The sequence below is a fragment of the Haliotis rubra genome, unplaced genomic scaffold (genome assembly GCF_003918875.1).
Source record: "Haliotis rubra isolate DU_JTF1 unplaced genomic scaffold, ASM391887v1 Scf1953, whole genome shotgun sequence".
NCBI classification, from domain to species: Eukaryota; Metazoa; Mollusca; class Gastropoda; order Lepetellida; family Haliotidae; genus Haliotis; species Haliotis rubra.
Genome location: NW_025765951.1, coordinates 43,509 through 59,488, shown reverse-complemented (window position 1 = coordinate 59,488; position 15,980 = coordinate 43,509). Strand labels below are relative to the sequence as shown.

Here is a 15,980-nt window from a genome sequence, read left to right as displayed (position 1 = left end):
CTCACCTTACTTTGCTCGAGGTGCAACTTCCTGAAGTGTTTTTATTGCATAGTCAGCAATCATCTGATCCTGAAGTGGTTGGGCCTTCTCTCTTTCCTCTGATATTGCATCACATAAAAGGTGATCATGTGCCCTGTAAACGTCTTCTGCGTGAAAGTATGGATCCGTCCACGATACGGGATCATCTCCTCCTGAGGAACTGCCAGGATGAAAGATCTTCCCCATTCCAATAGTTCGGTAGCCATTACGCTTGAAGTATTCTGGCAGTGTAGTAAAATTGCCGCCAACTTGTCGGAAGTAAGGTCCAATGTCCCATATGTGACTAGTGTCAGGCCGCCTGCTGGTAACAAGGGCAGTTCTACTGGGGCTGCATAAAGCCTGAGACACGTAGGCTCTCTTCAGAACAAGGGATCTGCTGGCTAAGGCATCGAGAGTAGGTGTATGCATCTTGGGATGGACAGGAGACGGCATGTCTGGACCCAGATAGGCATTGAGGTTTGGTCTCATATCATCTGACACCAGAAACAAAACATTTTTCTTTGCACCCACTAATGCTATCAGTATCAGCTGTAACACGGCTGTCTTCACCCTCATGATGCAGTGCACGATTGACAAATCTAATTACACTGGTGAAATATTTATACAATTGAGCATATCTATATGGAACATATTTTTATCAACGTGTCCTTGACCAGTGATGCCAGTGTTGTTTTTATCTATTTATAGTTGTTGATAGCTAAGAAATGTCGAGAGAAACTTGAACAATGTCATGTTGTAGTGTTTCTTCTTTATTTGCTTGACTGCATATATTATACTGATGAACTGATGCTTCCACTGAACTGAATGATTTGAGACATTTTAGAGCTTGTCAGTTTATGCGATTCTCCATAATGAATGGATTGTCTCTATATGTTTTGGTAAGTGACCAACAAAAAGTGTCAGCTGCTGTTGAGTTGAGTGAGCGGATAGTGACCTTTTTATCTCCAGGGAATACCGGACAGGTATGTGAAATGACATCTGTCGTTTTCGATCAGGGTGTACTTTTCTATCCAACATTTTGATACCTTAGCGTTATTTGTATTGACTTTTAAAGTGGCTAATTTTAGGCTGTAATTGTTAATTCATAACACTTCTTTGTTTCGGCCTGCTGTAATTTAAGACATCAAAATAAGAAATGGAAGCCGAATGAGTAAAATTGAGTTTTCGAAATGTGAAGGAATGAGAATAGAAAGATTCGGATGACATCTCTCAAGTCCATTCCTGTGTTGAAGTATATTGGTACTCTATTTAACCGTCATGATGAGGCACCCCTTGAAGAGCAACCTCCTCGTGGTGGGTGCTGGGTAACGCCAATGGCTCTTCGCCCCTGTGTGGACCCGGGGTCGAATAGGTCCACAGCACCCCATTGCTGGTCGTAAGAGGCGACCAAATTGGGCAACCCGTTTGCCGTGGGTTGCATCCCTGTGTCGGCAGAGGAAGGGAGTCTGGTGGTTGAGGATGACGGAACCGGCAATAGTGTTCACTAATCCAACACACCACTTCGACCCTAACTTTGCCTAGACGGGTGGTAGAATAGGCCCGATTCTACCAATCGGCTGGTCACACTGCTGCCCTGTGCATGGAATGTCTATACAAAACGTGGTATTACATAACACTTTTGACCATGTTCAAAATGTTAACACTATTCTACGAAACAAATTAGCCTCGCAGACCCATGCACAGAAGGCGGTGGCTCATGGGCCAATCTGGTGATGCTGACCTCCGATTTCTGTACGTCTCCAATTGATTGTCATGGACAGAACCATCCTGACCTTTAATCTGGTAGGCAGCTACAGCATTTCATGTCAAATTCGCTGGAGTATAACATCCCCTTATCCCTGGTCTTTGCAGCTCGGAGACCCGCTGCAATATAAGATCGTCCTTGTTGACACTCCACGGTGGGTGGGGAGAGGGGATGCCGAACCACATTACCCACAACATGGCTTCCCAATACCCCGGTTCAAAACGAAGACATATGGATACCGACAATTCCTCGTCTGACGAGAGTACGCCCCCCCGACCTGACTACTGGCCACGCTTCCTGATTATTGAGGCTTGTGACAAGCAACCTTTGCAATTGAACCCTTTGCAATCTCCAAAGGTATCGCTGGTATCTGCGGAGAGGTTGCCAATGTCACAAAGCTCCGATCTGGCTCTCTCCTTATAGAATGTACCCGGAAACACCAATCTGTAAATCTTCTCAAAATACAAGAATTTGTAAATATCAAGGTCGCTGTCTCAGCACACAAAACCCTTAATTCGTGTAGAGGCATTGTACGGGACAGAGCTCGATGCCTGTCTGACATGACTGAAGAACAAATTGTCAAGGAACTCTCTCAGCAATCCGTCACAGCCGTCAAACGATTTACCTTCAAAAAGGATGGTGTTGTTCAACCAACAAACACCTATCTCTTCACGTTCGCGCGAGCAAACATTCCTGACTCGATTAGAGCTGGTTATTGTAGCATTGGTGTGGAGGTGTATGTCCCCAATCCACTCCGGTGCTACAACTGCCAAAAGTTTGGACATGGATCCAAGTCCTGTCGTTCCTCTGCTGTTTGTTACCGCTGTGGTGACAAGCATGAGGGCAACGACTGTACTAAGGAAGTGAAGTGCACAAACTGCGGTGGTAACCATATGGCCTCTTCCAAGTTCTGCCCAGTATGGAAACGCGAATCCGAGATACTGAAGATAAAACACAAAGAAAATATCTCCTTTCACGAAGCAAAGAAGAGGGTTGCAAGTCTAACTGCAGCCCCTTCAACCATCACCTACTCTGCTGCTGTCTCCCGTCCTACCATCACTACTGCAACCATCTCATGTCAGACCGACCTGACATGGGTCACGTCTTCCCAGCCAGCTGAACTCAACACAACTCAGCCTATCTCAGCCACTCCATCTCCAACGCCAAAGTCAAAACTTCTGAATCACAAACACCAGAACAAATGCCAAAACCAGAGACAGAAACTGCGCGCAGAAAAAGGGAAAAAAAGAGGCTAGAGAGACTAAAGCAACTCGAACAACCGCCAAACACAAAACCAAAGGCCACCTCTCCCTCAGAGGTCCCCATCGAGGTCCATAACTCCTTTGGCCCTCTGGATATGGAGGTAACTCCATCTCCACCAGACACCAATAGGAGTTCATCAAACGCTTTCTCACATTCACGTGACATGTCACCAGTGGAAGCACCATGAATCCACAAAACATTATCCAATGGAATTGCAGAGGACTTAAGAATAATTATAATGAATTACAGCTATTGATTCAAGACTTCAAACCATCTGCGTTTTGTCTCCAAGAAACCTACCTAAAAAGGACCGATAAATTTGACATCCGTCGGTACAGTTCCTACCACTCCTTTTCTCCTCCCGGTGTAAAAAAGCTACAGGAGGCACTTCTATCCTGGTGAGGCAGGGCACCCTCCATAGCCCTGTCCCACTTAACACCAACCTACAAACCGTTGCTGTCCGCATAACTCTGAACATAGGGTTTACACTATGTTCCCTCTATCTCCCTCCCACCTCAACTGTCCGCCTATCAGATCTTCAGAACTTATACGATCAACTCCCAAAGCCCTGCATAATCATGGGCGACTTCAACAGCCATAACTCCCCTATGGGGAGTAATGATACAAATAGTAAGGGGAAAGATCCTTGAAGAGTTTCTCCAATAATGATGTATGCATCTTCAACGATGGATCAAACACCTACCTCCATCCTGCCACTGGATCATACTCTGCTCTCGATCTATCACTTACAGATTCTAATCTTTTAAATGAGTTCGAATGGTCGGTCCATGACGACCTTTGCGGAAGCGACCACTTCCCAACAATTCTTACTCCTATCAACCCCACGGATGAACCACCATCAACAAGATGGAATTTTATTAAGGCCAATTGGCCTTTATTCCAAACCCTATGTTCTGAAAAACGTAAGCCGGACAACTTCAGGAATGTTCCTGACCCCATGGAACTATTTTCAGACGTCCTAAATGCCATCGGAGACAAAACTATTCCTAAGTCCTCTGCAAACCCGCACATACGTAAACCATGGTTTGATACAAACTGCAAACAAGCTAGGAAAAATAGGAAGAAGGCGGAAAAATATTTCCGACAACATCCGACAGTGCATAACCTGAATGCTGTTAAAATGACAAATGCCAGAGCAAAACGTACCTTCAAACAAACTAAACGCCGCTCATGGAGGAAATATGTGTCCAAAATCAACTCCCGCACACCCATGTCCAAGGTGTGGAACATGATTCAAAGGATCAAGGGCAAGGGTCAAAATCAGGAGTTCACCACCTGAAAGATGGCGACTCCTTCTAACAAATAAATCTGAAATTGCAAACAAACTTGGCGAAACTTTGGCAAACCACTCCTCCTTCTCAAATTATAACCCTCAGTTCCAGAAATATCAAACCCAACAAGAAAAGAAACCAGTCAATTTTAACTCTGATAATGGGGAGGATTACAACGAAACGTTTTCCCTCCATGAATTACGTACTGCCCTAGGACAGGCTCACGACACTGCGGCAGGAGCTGATGAAATCCATTATCAGCTTCTGAAACACCTCCCTGACATAGGCTTGGAAACACTCCTAAATATATTTGATGACATCTGGACATCCGACACCCCTTCGTGGCAAAATGCCATCATCATCCCTATACCAAAACCAGGCCCCGATTTCTCGAAACAAACTTAAGTCTGAGTTTTACTTAAGCTAGAGTTTTTACTCAAATTTGAGAAAACGCAGAAAATGCATTTCCCAGAACGGACTGAGATCGATATCAAATTTGAGTTTGGTGGATAGATTACTTAAGTTGTTTGGGCTTTTTTATTATAAAAATGCAGTTGAGTTACAAATTCAGCTGTTTCAAATTGTCAAACTCAGTTTGAAATTTGTGTAAAACTTAAGTTTGTTTCGAGAAATCGGGGCCTGGTCGCGACCATACTGATCCCTCAAACTACTGTCCTATATCACTAACTAGCTGTGTTTGCAAAACCATGGAGCGCATGGTCAACAATCGATTAATCTGGTACTTGGAGACCAATAACCTCCTCAGTGACCTCCAATGTGGTTTCCGAAAAAACCGAAGTACCATTGACCATCTGGTGCGTCTGGAAGCATTCATCAAAAACTCCATTGTCAACAAACAACATGCAGTATCTATCTTTTCGACTTAGAAAAGCATATGATACAACATGGAAACATGGTATCCTAAAAGATTTACACGAGTTTGGATTGAGGGGTAGACTACCTCAATTCATATCTCGGTTTCTAAATAACAGACAATTCCAAGTTCGGGTGGGTTCCACACTGTCTGACTACTTCCACCAAGATCAGGGCGTCCCCCAAGGCAGCATCCTGTCTGTCACACTTTTTAGCATCAAAATTAACAGCCTCACTAACGTTCTGAACAGTTGCGTTGATGGGTCCCTTTTCGTGGATGACTTCAATATTTCATGTCGTGGTAAGAACATGCACGCAATAGAAAGGCAGCTACAACTCTGCCTTAACAAAATCCAAAAGTGGGCCAATGAAAATGGTTTTAGGTTTTCAAAAATCCAAAACGAATTGTATTCACTTTATCGTCAATACAAACCACACAAGGATCCAGACCTAACTTTAGATGGTACTCCCATCAAAGTAGTAGAAGAGGCCAAATTCCTTGGACTCATATTCGACCGCCACCTGACATTCTTACCACACATAAAATATGTGAAAACAAAGTGCCTGAAGGCTTTAGACTTGCTAAAAGTAGTTTCAAATACAGAGTGGGGAGGGGATCAGACCACCCTCCTTCACCTGTACAGATCATTAGTCCGCAGTAAACTGGATTATGGCTCCATTGTCTACGGTGGAGCCTGCAAAAGCAATTTAGAAAAATTAGACTCTATCCACCACCAAGGACTAAGGCTCTGCCTGGGAGCTTTAGGACCTCTCCGGTAGACAGTCTATATGCGGAGGCCAATGAACCTTCCCTTGAACAATGCCGCATTAAACTCTCACTGCAGTATATCACTAAATTACGTTCAAATGAGTCCAATCCAGCATACAACTGTGTTTTCAACCCGCTCTATGAAAACTTATTTCCTAAACTGCCAAGCCTGGTGCCACCACTTGGAATAAGGATCAAACCACACATATCTGCAGCTAAAATTGATCTCAACATCATTGCGCCTTACCGACTTCTGTCCTCACCACCATGGCAAATGGTGAAACCACAGGTCGATCTTACCCTCACCAAACTCAAAAAGTCTGAAACAAATCCCTTGGTGTTCCAACAGGAATACAACCAGTTACGTTCGAAGTATAACACTCACAGATCCATCTTCACAGACTGATCCAAGGACGATGGCCAAGTTGCCAGCGCTACAGTCATTGGAGCCAAGGCTGTCTCCTCTAGGATCCCCCCGACAACAGTTCCATTTTCACCGCTGAAGCCAAAGCTATCTTCTCAGCTCTGACCTACATTCAACAGCAAAATCAGTCCAAAAACTTCATCGTATTTACAGATTCATTATCCTGCCTTCAAGCACTTCTAAACGTGACTTCAAGTCACCCAATCATCCTGGACATATTAGAACTGTACAACGACCTTCTACTAGCCAATATGACATCATCCTCTGCTGGTTGCCGGGTCACGTCGGCATAGCAGGTAACACTAAGGCCGATGCTGCAGCAAAGCAGCTCTTGAAAAGCCCCTATCTCCACTGCTAATCCCGTACAGTGATTTCAAACCCACTATCAAAAGCTATACTCGGGACTTGATGCAAAAAAGGTGGGACACCCAAGTAGGAAGAAACAAACTCCATGAATTGAAGCCAACAGTCGGTTATACCTGCTTGGGTTGCCAGTCAAGACGTGATGAAGTAATTTTACGACGATGTCGTATTGAGCCATATTCGGTTTACACATGACTATCTGCTAAAAACAGATGGGGATGGACCCCCCATATGTCTCTCCTGCGATGAGGCTCTCACCGTCAAGCATATTCTGCTTGACTGTGTGGATTTTACATCTGCAAGGGACTCGCATTATCACGCAACCAATCTGAAAGATCTGTTCTCCAGCGTGAGCGCTCATCTGATACTAAACTACCTGAGGGAAGTCGATCTATATCATAAAATGTAACTGTGTAATGTCAATAACGAATGTATCTGCTTTTCAATCTAGTGCTATGACATTCTCTGTTCTAAAATGACAACGTAATGAATGTATGTCTTTGAAACGAAACCACTTTGTACTTACAATGTATATTAATGCAGACTTGTTCTCGTCACTAAATGGCTGGAATAATGCCGATGTGACGTAAAGCCCAACTCAACTCACCTCAATCCGTCATGATCATTTATCTCCAGCGAATATTAGACATGTATGTAACGTGTCGTTATCGATCAGGACATGTTTATTATCCCCCGTTGCTTCTAGAAATTCCAGAAACTCTGTACAAGCTGAGACCTTTGCTGTTTGTTAACAAACGTCAACGTCAATTTGATAGGGCTGAAAATATCTGACTTTGAGTGCTGGCGATTTGATGAGTGCTGTGCATGTATAAGTGTGCTTTATTTTGAAACACTCAACTTTTTAATGTTGTTGCTATCTTATACCAAATGTCAACAGAAGCAAACTAATACAGTGTTATAACTGTAATACTGTTAAAATTGGGATTACTGCTGAGATGACTTAGTGTGGAAAAATGTGCAGCTATATATATCATATCATGACCAAACAGGTAGTACATCAATAATACGTTTTTACCATAACAGTTGTCGACAAAGGACAGGAATAAAACTAATGTATAAGAGGCATAGTTTTAGATCTGGCATATACACATTTCAATTTAACTATTCATGAAATAGCCCAGCATAAAAATGAGCCACAGAACAGCAGCAGTCAAGTTTAACAAAGGAGACACACAATGGACCATGGAGATTTACAGTACCTCTGCATTGTACCCCTGCTGGATTCCCAACATCCCTCCGCCAACTGGCCATTACTAGACAGATATGTCAAACATTTCAAGGTAACAAGAGTAGTGTATATATAACCATGGAAGATAAAATATTACTGTGAATGAAAATGGAATCAATTGAAAGGTAAATATGTGCATCAGAAATTGTCGGCTATACGTGGTGCAATAGGTGACAATTGAATGTGACTCTCTCTTGCAGGACTGTCTACATGCTTATATTGAATGTTAATGGGAACCGAGTCTAGATGATACTACAATCCAATATTTCTTTACAGGCCCAACCACAGATGACGGAGCCATAAATCAGTTTAGCGCAAATCAGTGCTCTTTATAGTTGAAGAAGGAATTTCGGTTCCCCTCTCCACTCGGAATTAGAGAAACTCTTTAAAAATCAGGGCATTTATTTGTATACATTAATTGTGACGCGAAATGTCAAATACTAAGAAATAATATACAGTACGTATTTATATGTTTGTTATTAGTTTGTTGCAGATTTTGAAAACTTAAATCGGTCATTGAAAGACCATTTATTGTTTCCATTTTGCATTTTGACCATGACAAGAAATATTAATATCAACTACTAAAATGGATCCATTAACATTTTGCAAATTGTATGCGAATAATGTTACTGGCAAAGTACTGCCTTGATCACAAGGATATGAACCAACTTCAGTTGAAAACAAGTTGATTGAGCAGATGGCCGCATATTTTATCATCATGTAAAACTCTTGAAATACCAAACATGTTGTGTTGCATGTTTCTTGCAATGCAAAGATTTAAAATGTGTGTTTTGCAGCAAAAAAAGTAATAATAATATAAATAAAAGAAAAATAAATAAATTAAGAACTGGACATTCACAGGTTTTCCTTGTTGTTTTCGTAACATTTTTTTATGTAAAAAGGGGCATTGTAAATTGCGAAACGGCTTGGGTTGTCAGTTACTAGTTCATCTCCATGTTTAAGATTTTGAATGCTAGATTTAGAATATTTACTTTTGATGTTCTGAATCACGTTCAGTACTTTGGCCTCCGTGGTGTAGTGGTTAGAGCTTCCGCCCAGAGAGCGGAAGGTACCGGGTTCGATCCCCGACCGCGTCATACTAAAAGACGTTAAAATATGGTACTTGTTGGTCCCTTTCTGGCGCTCGGCATTAATGGGTACAACAAGGACTGGTCGGCTCGGAGTCAGTACAATGTGTCTGAGTGGGGTATTCATGCTTCACTGCGGCATGGTATCTCAGTGTGCTAGCACTAGGTTTTAGTTTATATCCGGGCTAGTACAAGCAGCTGGACATACACATAAACACGCATGCACATCGTCATGTGATATATTGGAATAAACAATGAGCGATGAATACATTGAACTTGCAAAGAACTGTGAGTAACGTCATGCTTTAGATCTTCTTGAAGAGAAAAATAGTAATGTGCATTGAACTGGCGACTTAAGATAGAATTATCTACTTGCATTCAGCAGGTTACAGGTAAGGGCAATGACCCTATAAATAAGTAAAAGTATACTTCAATCCTTTCCAATTACATTCTACTAAAGGTGATGAAAGTGTTTCCTTTGTCGGGTCGAGAGGAGCTCTACATCCTTGAAAGTGACAAGCTATGTATCCTAGAATGATCGTGAGGTGAGGTGAGGTGAAATTGGGTTTTAACGTCGTGCTTGAGAATATTTCGCTCATATGACGACGTGCATGCGTGTATGTGTATGTGCGGCTGCTTGTACTATCCCAGACTTAAGCTGGTTTTATAGTGCTAGCCCACCGAGATACCATGCCGCAGTGAAGCATGAATACCCCACTCAGACACATTATACTGACTCGAGCCAACCAGTCCTTGTTGTACCCAGTAATGCTGAGCGCCAGGCAGGGACCAACAAGTACCATATTTTAACGTCTTTTGGTATGATGCGGTCGGGGATCGAAAGAATGATCGTTAACGGAACATCCATGTCCTCAACTGTTTCTTGTTTAAAGTTTTGCATTTGTATTTCGGAAGTTCGGTAGCTGATTGTGCTGGTGGTTGTGCCTGTGATAATGAAACTTGTCATATCATGCCTGCGATTGAATGATTCTTGTGATGTGTACAGAATTTGAGAACAGGAAGTGCCTTAAGGAGGCTGCAGTTGGCCTTCAGCCGATAACAAAGTAGGGACAGGCGTTGTGGCCCACAGGTTGGCAACCTTTTGATTGAGATGAAACATGTTTGGGCTTGTCACTGTAGTGATAGACTCACTTTTTTGCCTTCCAGAAAATCTGGTTATGACCACATTGGCACTTTCCTTGGGACAGGAGGGATGGCAAACAAGGCAGTTGACAAGAAGGAGATTTATCTCAGTATCTGCTATCCGCACATATTACGCCACCTAGTTATTATGGGTCACAATGTTAAACGTTTTCAGTGTGGATTGTGGCTCACATTTCGCATCATATATCTTAAATGGCAATAGTATTTGTAGCGGCACGCCTTTTTGATAGCGTTTCAGAGTTGCCTCCCTTGGGGCAATCTTTTGTATTTGTTTTGACTTCCGGTCGTGTGTTCCACATGATTCCGCATCGTTCTGAGAGAATAGTGTGCTGCCTAGCTTTGCTAGAATGCTCAAGAATTGTGTAAGAGCTATATATATAAGGCTGGTTGTTGTGTTGTGCCACACACAGACTTATCACATCACTCGCGTTATACACATCTGTCTGCCATTGTCGAGGTTGCTCAACATCGGCAAGACTGACGTGCCTATATTCAACTTTTGTCATTGCAAACGACCATCACTCAGTATATCTGCTCTCACTGTAAAATGTCAAGACTGGGTTAGTATTTTATAATTGTGATCCAATAGTTTAGATTCGTGACTCAATTGCATTGTACTAGAAATCTGTATTGTCATTCATTGTAGTTTGCTCATTGTTTGTTCAATATATTATTGAATATTATAGACTTCTCTGTGTTCTATTATGCTGGTTCAAAGGGGACTTTTAAACCTTTTGTCACGGCAGATGTCTAACCGTAACACATGAAGTGACATGATCCATGGTCATACTTTTGACAATTGCACCATCTCTTGGCACAAGGACTACTAGCATCCAATTTGAAGCTACAATTACCAGCTTTGAGTGATTCGATCTAGAAGATGTTAAATGGTAGGTGTATATCTTTTGTAATTTTATCATATTTTTTATACGACAAGCGTTTTACACGTTGTGATTTCGGTTCTGCCACAATTACAGTCCTAGTCATGATCCAGTGAGGTGCCTCTTGGACGATACTAAAGTAGCTGTTGAATTTCCAACTGCAGCGAGCGGTTTGTCAAAAGGAGAATTTGTGATTGTGTTTGTCTTCAAACTGCATCCAGAACATAGCTATTGAAATATGAACCTCACGTTAGCTATTTGTATTGTATGCTAAGTTATCTCAAATCTTAGTGAAGGCCCGTTTGAACGTTTTACATCTGTATCAACTCAGGGGATTACATAGAATACCAATGAAATCCCAGGTGTATCAATTGCTATACTACACTTCCGGTCTCGTTGCCATGGTTTCTTTTGTTTTACTGTAGGTGTATTTGACGATACACCTACTGTTTTTGATATGAAACAGTAGGTGTATCGTTCAATCAAGCAAAACATACAAGACAAGAGGGAATGCAAATTGTTCATTCCTCGACTTTACAATGTGATATCAATTGTATCTCCGTCTGCGTACTTCACGAGAATGCGTTTTTTCGCGGGAACAAACCCATCATTGGCGTATCCTTCTGGCGCAGTGGACGTTGATATTGTTGGCGTAGTTGGTGGGGCTACCGTACTTAACGTAGTTGTAGAGGTTGGTATAGGAGCGACTGTATTTGCTGGTCGTGGGGTTGTAACATGTCGGAGATTTCCTGTTGAAGTGCGGAGGAAGTTCTCTTGTACGCCTGGACAGCTGTGCTTCTGTGTCCAGTGCGATGTATGACAAGCTGTTCATCAACTTTCTCGTTAAATAAACCAGTTGCTAAAGTAACCTTCAACATAAATTCAATTTTGTCAGAAAATTCGATAATTATAAGGGTCGTGATCATTATATAAGGACAGGTTGCTTTCTACATCAATGCAAGATGTGAAGACAAAATACCAAATTACCTTGCCCGAGTGGCCACTGTAATTTCCCTCGATGCCAGCTGCCGAACAGACTTTAGGGAACAGCTTTTCAAGCGTGTGAGTACCCTGTCTCTGTTGGGAGAACCGGATCCTATTCTCACTGTTTGGCGCCAAGGCACGTCTGTAAAACGGTCCCTCCGACGGTACACTTTTCAGATACAGCCGCAGAAACTCCATGATTATTTATTAATTCCGGTCTCTCACTTGCAATTGCTGTCGTGCTGACCGGGCAAACTATCGGGTTCAAATGAGCAATTTTGTGAAGTAATGCGCATGTGCTATTAAGTATTACACTAAACATCTTATACATTAACAGTTTACAACATCATTCCCAACCAGGCATGATTTGTTTATTGGATACTGTCGACCTGGAACGAATTTCACGTGCATTTAATGCTCAAGCACAGATGATGAGAGTGGGAAAGGACAGAGATGCAAGAAAATGGATTTTAATTAATCATGATCTTCAAATCCATTCAAATGAATGTAAAGTTATTTATATGAAAAAGAACATCAAAACTCGACCGGAATTTTAGTATAAGTAAAGTTACGTTCATGGTTTCCTCGGTGCATCGAACAATATCCCTACCGTTTTAGGCGTGGAGACTCCTCGGCTTCGCCTCGGAGGCCCCACGCCTAAAACGGTAGGGATATTGACGGATACACCTCGGAAACCATGAATGTAACTAACACTAATTCCCGGGGTACTGATTAAAATGTAAGAGAGGAGGAACTTTCCAGCAAATAACAGTAATTTCTTTTATTGAACATCTGTTACAATGGTATTTTCTCAGTTACGTTATGTGACGGCTGTCACTTTTCTTCAACGGGACAATAGACACTGTTGACGCGGAAGAGAGTTTTACCAGATATTGACTTGGTATGCACGGATGTCTTAGTCTCGACTTTCTCTGTGTTCTTTGTAGTGATGTCCAACAGAGGTTTTCGTTTGTCTGATGACCTGTTGTAGACTCTAACCGCTTCACTTCTATATCTTAAAATAGTAATTCTTAAATAATAACTTTGTTAGTGTCTGCAAGAAAATGTTACATGTCAAATGTGCAAAAGATTAAATACTCATACAATAAACGTTATTTTTCGCTATCAAGTTTAAGATATCTATAATAATCTCTGTATATGTTTACTTTTATGCAGAATGGTATTTTAATAGGCGCTTCGACTGAAAGGTTCTGTAAAATAACCAGGTACATCACAAATGTTTTGTTCTCCTTGGCCACGTTGGCCTGAGTGAATGAGTGAGTGTGCATTGTACAGGCCCATATTTTTTTAAAGAACCTTGTGACCACTACCGATCTCTGGGGTGATTTGTCTTCTCGCCTTCAACACCTGCCAAACACACTGTGACTCACTGCCGCAGCCAAACATCACCCATGAGATGCCGAATATTTCCTCATGGTGAAAAAGAAAGCATCTGTATTCTTCCTTGCAGAGCTGCAGTAGAAAGAATTTCTGGTAGTTTTCATTTGCTTTTTGATTTATTTAACATCAACAGATTCACTTTCACTTAATTTCTAGAATAACCCAGATGGTAACACGACAAAGGAGATCTTCATTACTCACATACTCGTTGATTCGACAATGACGTTAATTTGATAACTCAATGGAGCTCTTTAGAATAGCGATAACTGGAATAGGCTGTACCAATACAACTGATATTCTAAATACAATCTGTAGGTACTACAAAGACGTTCTGAAAACAATATTGAGCTAACGTCATCAACTGTTAAGTTTTCATTTGCTCTGTCTACTTTTGGGGATAATTTCTGATGCTTAATACCACGAGGATTCGTCGTCGATACGCCTTCAGTGAAATCACATACTTCCGTCTAGCATGATCCTTGTGCAGTCCTGTAATCTGTTGGGATGTGAATAGCGTGAGACTCATGTCCAACCTCAAAGTCCAACCTTATAAAAAGACTAAAATTTTTAAATACTTAACACATTCTTGCGCTTTAATCTACCAATGAACATTTAAAAGGGAGTTTCATTTTCTTTTAAAATGATAATAAAACTTGCCAACCTACAAATACAAATGTGTGAAAACATCAATTGTTATAAAGTTTACAATGAACCCTATTGTTTACAACCATGTGACACCTTGCTGCGAATCAAATTGAGATAGACTGTTCAGTGATAACGTGTTTACAATTGTGACGGAGAGCTATCAAAATACTCATAATGTGAGCTCTTTACCTGTCAAAGACAATGGCATCAAACGATGGTTATTTTCTGTCATCTCCCAAAATGCCTTACTCCTCAAGAATTCAGCTGACAAAACCACACTGAAGTGGAAAACGAGAGAGAAAAGCTGCGATAGCAAGAGAATTTCATATCAAAGCAAAATAGATGCCCATAATGACCTGTTTCTCTTCTGTCAATCGTATGTTGAGAGGTATTTCTTACATTTGATTTAAACCAGTCTCAAGTGGCTTGGGGAATATTGCACCGTGTTGTTGCAAAGTGGATTTTAGGGTAAAGCATATGGTATTTACCCCGCCATACCAACTGACAGGAGTGTTGGATGTAGTTCTGAATGCATTACAACTTATACATTGTTCCCGGAGCTTATAGGTAAAGTATAAGAAAAGCCTTCTCCTGTAGTTTGGTTTACTTGGGAGCAAAGATATTTTTATGATGTATTTCTAAGTAGGTCAGTAGCGATGTCGACAGTTTCAGGTATGTCTGGACCAAGATAAGCATTGAAGTTTGGTCTCATATCATCTCAAACTACAAACAATGTTTTTATTTGCACTCTCAAGTGCAATCAGTAGTTGACGTAACTCTTCACTGCACTCTCGTCTTCACTCTTCACTTCAAGAATGACAAATCTCATTACAATTATGAAATATTTATAGAGTGTTTTGACAATATATTCTGTTTGTTTGCCTATCCATTTAAACTATATGATAGATAAGAGGAGTCAAGAGAAAATAATTATTGAAACATGCAGACTACATTTTAGAAGTTTCATACGGATTATGAGAGCATTTACATTGGACCCGTGAAGGTCCAGGTTAGAACGAGCCTTCAGTAACCCATGCTTGTCTACCCGTGAAGGTCCGGGTTAGAATGAGCCTTCAGTAACCCATGCTTGTCTCAACCCGTGAAGGTCCGGGTTAGAATGAGCCTTCAGTAACCCATGCTTGTCTCAACCCGTGAAGGTCCGGGTTAGAATGAGCCTTCAGTAACCCATGCTTGTCTCAACCCGTGAAGGTCCGGGTTAGAATGAGCCTTCAGTAACCCATGCTTGTCTCAACCCGTGAAGGTCCGGGTTAGAATGAGCCTTCAGTAACCCATGCTTGTCTCAACCCGTGAAGGTCCGGGTTAGAATGAGCCTTCAGTAACCCATGCTTGTCTCAACCCGTGAAGGTCCGGGTTAGAATGAGCCTTCAGTAACCCATGCTTGTCTCAACCCGTGAAGGTCCGGGTTAGAATGAGCCTTCAGTAACCCATGCTTGTCTCAACCCGTGAAGGTCCGGGTTAGAATGTGCCTTCAGTAACCCATGCTTGTCTCAACCCGTGAAGGTCCGGGTTAGAATGTGCCTTCAGTAACCCATGCTTGTCTCAACCCATGAAGGTCAGGGTTAGAATGTGCCTTCAGTAACCCATGCTTGTCGTAAGAGACGACTAACGGGATCGGGTGGTCAGGCTCGCTGACTTGGTTGACACATGTCATCGGTTCCCAATTGCGCAGATCGATGCTCATGCTGTTGATCACTGGATTGTCTGGTCCAGACTCGTACAGACCACCGCCATATAGCTGGAATGTTGCTGAGTGCGGCGTAAAACTAAATTCACTCACTCG

At 41.9% G+C, this 15,980-nt stretch overlaps 1 protein-coding gene across 1 annotated transcript; it reads right to left on the bottom strand.

Moving 5' to 3' along the window:
• Positions 1 to 6: 6 nt before the first annotated feature.
• On the bottom strand, positions 7 to 594 carry LOC124274896 (iduronate 2-sulfatase-like). The gene has a single exon (XM_046710264.1). It carries the CDS (start codon positions 592 to 594, stop codon positions 7 to 9), a length of 588 nt encoding a protein of 195 aa, XP_046566220.1.
• Positions 595 to 15,980: the final 15,386 nt, after the last annotated feature.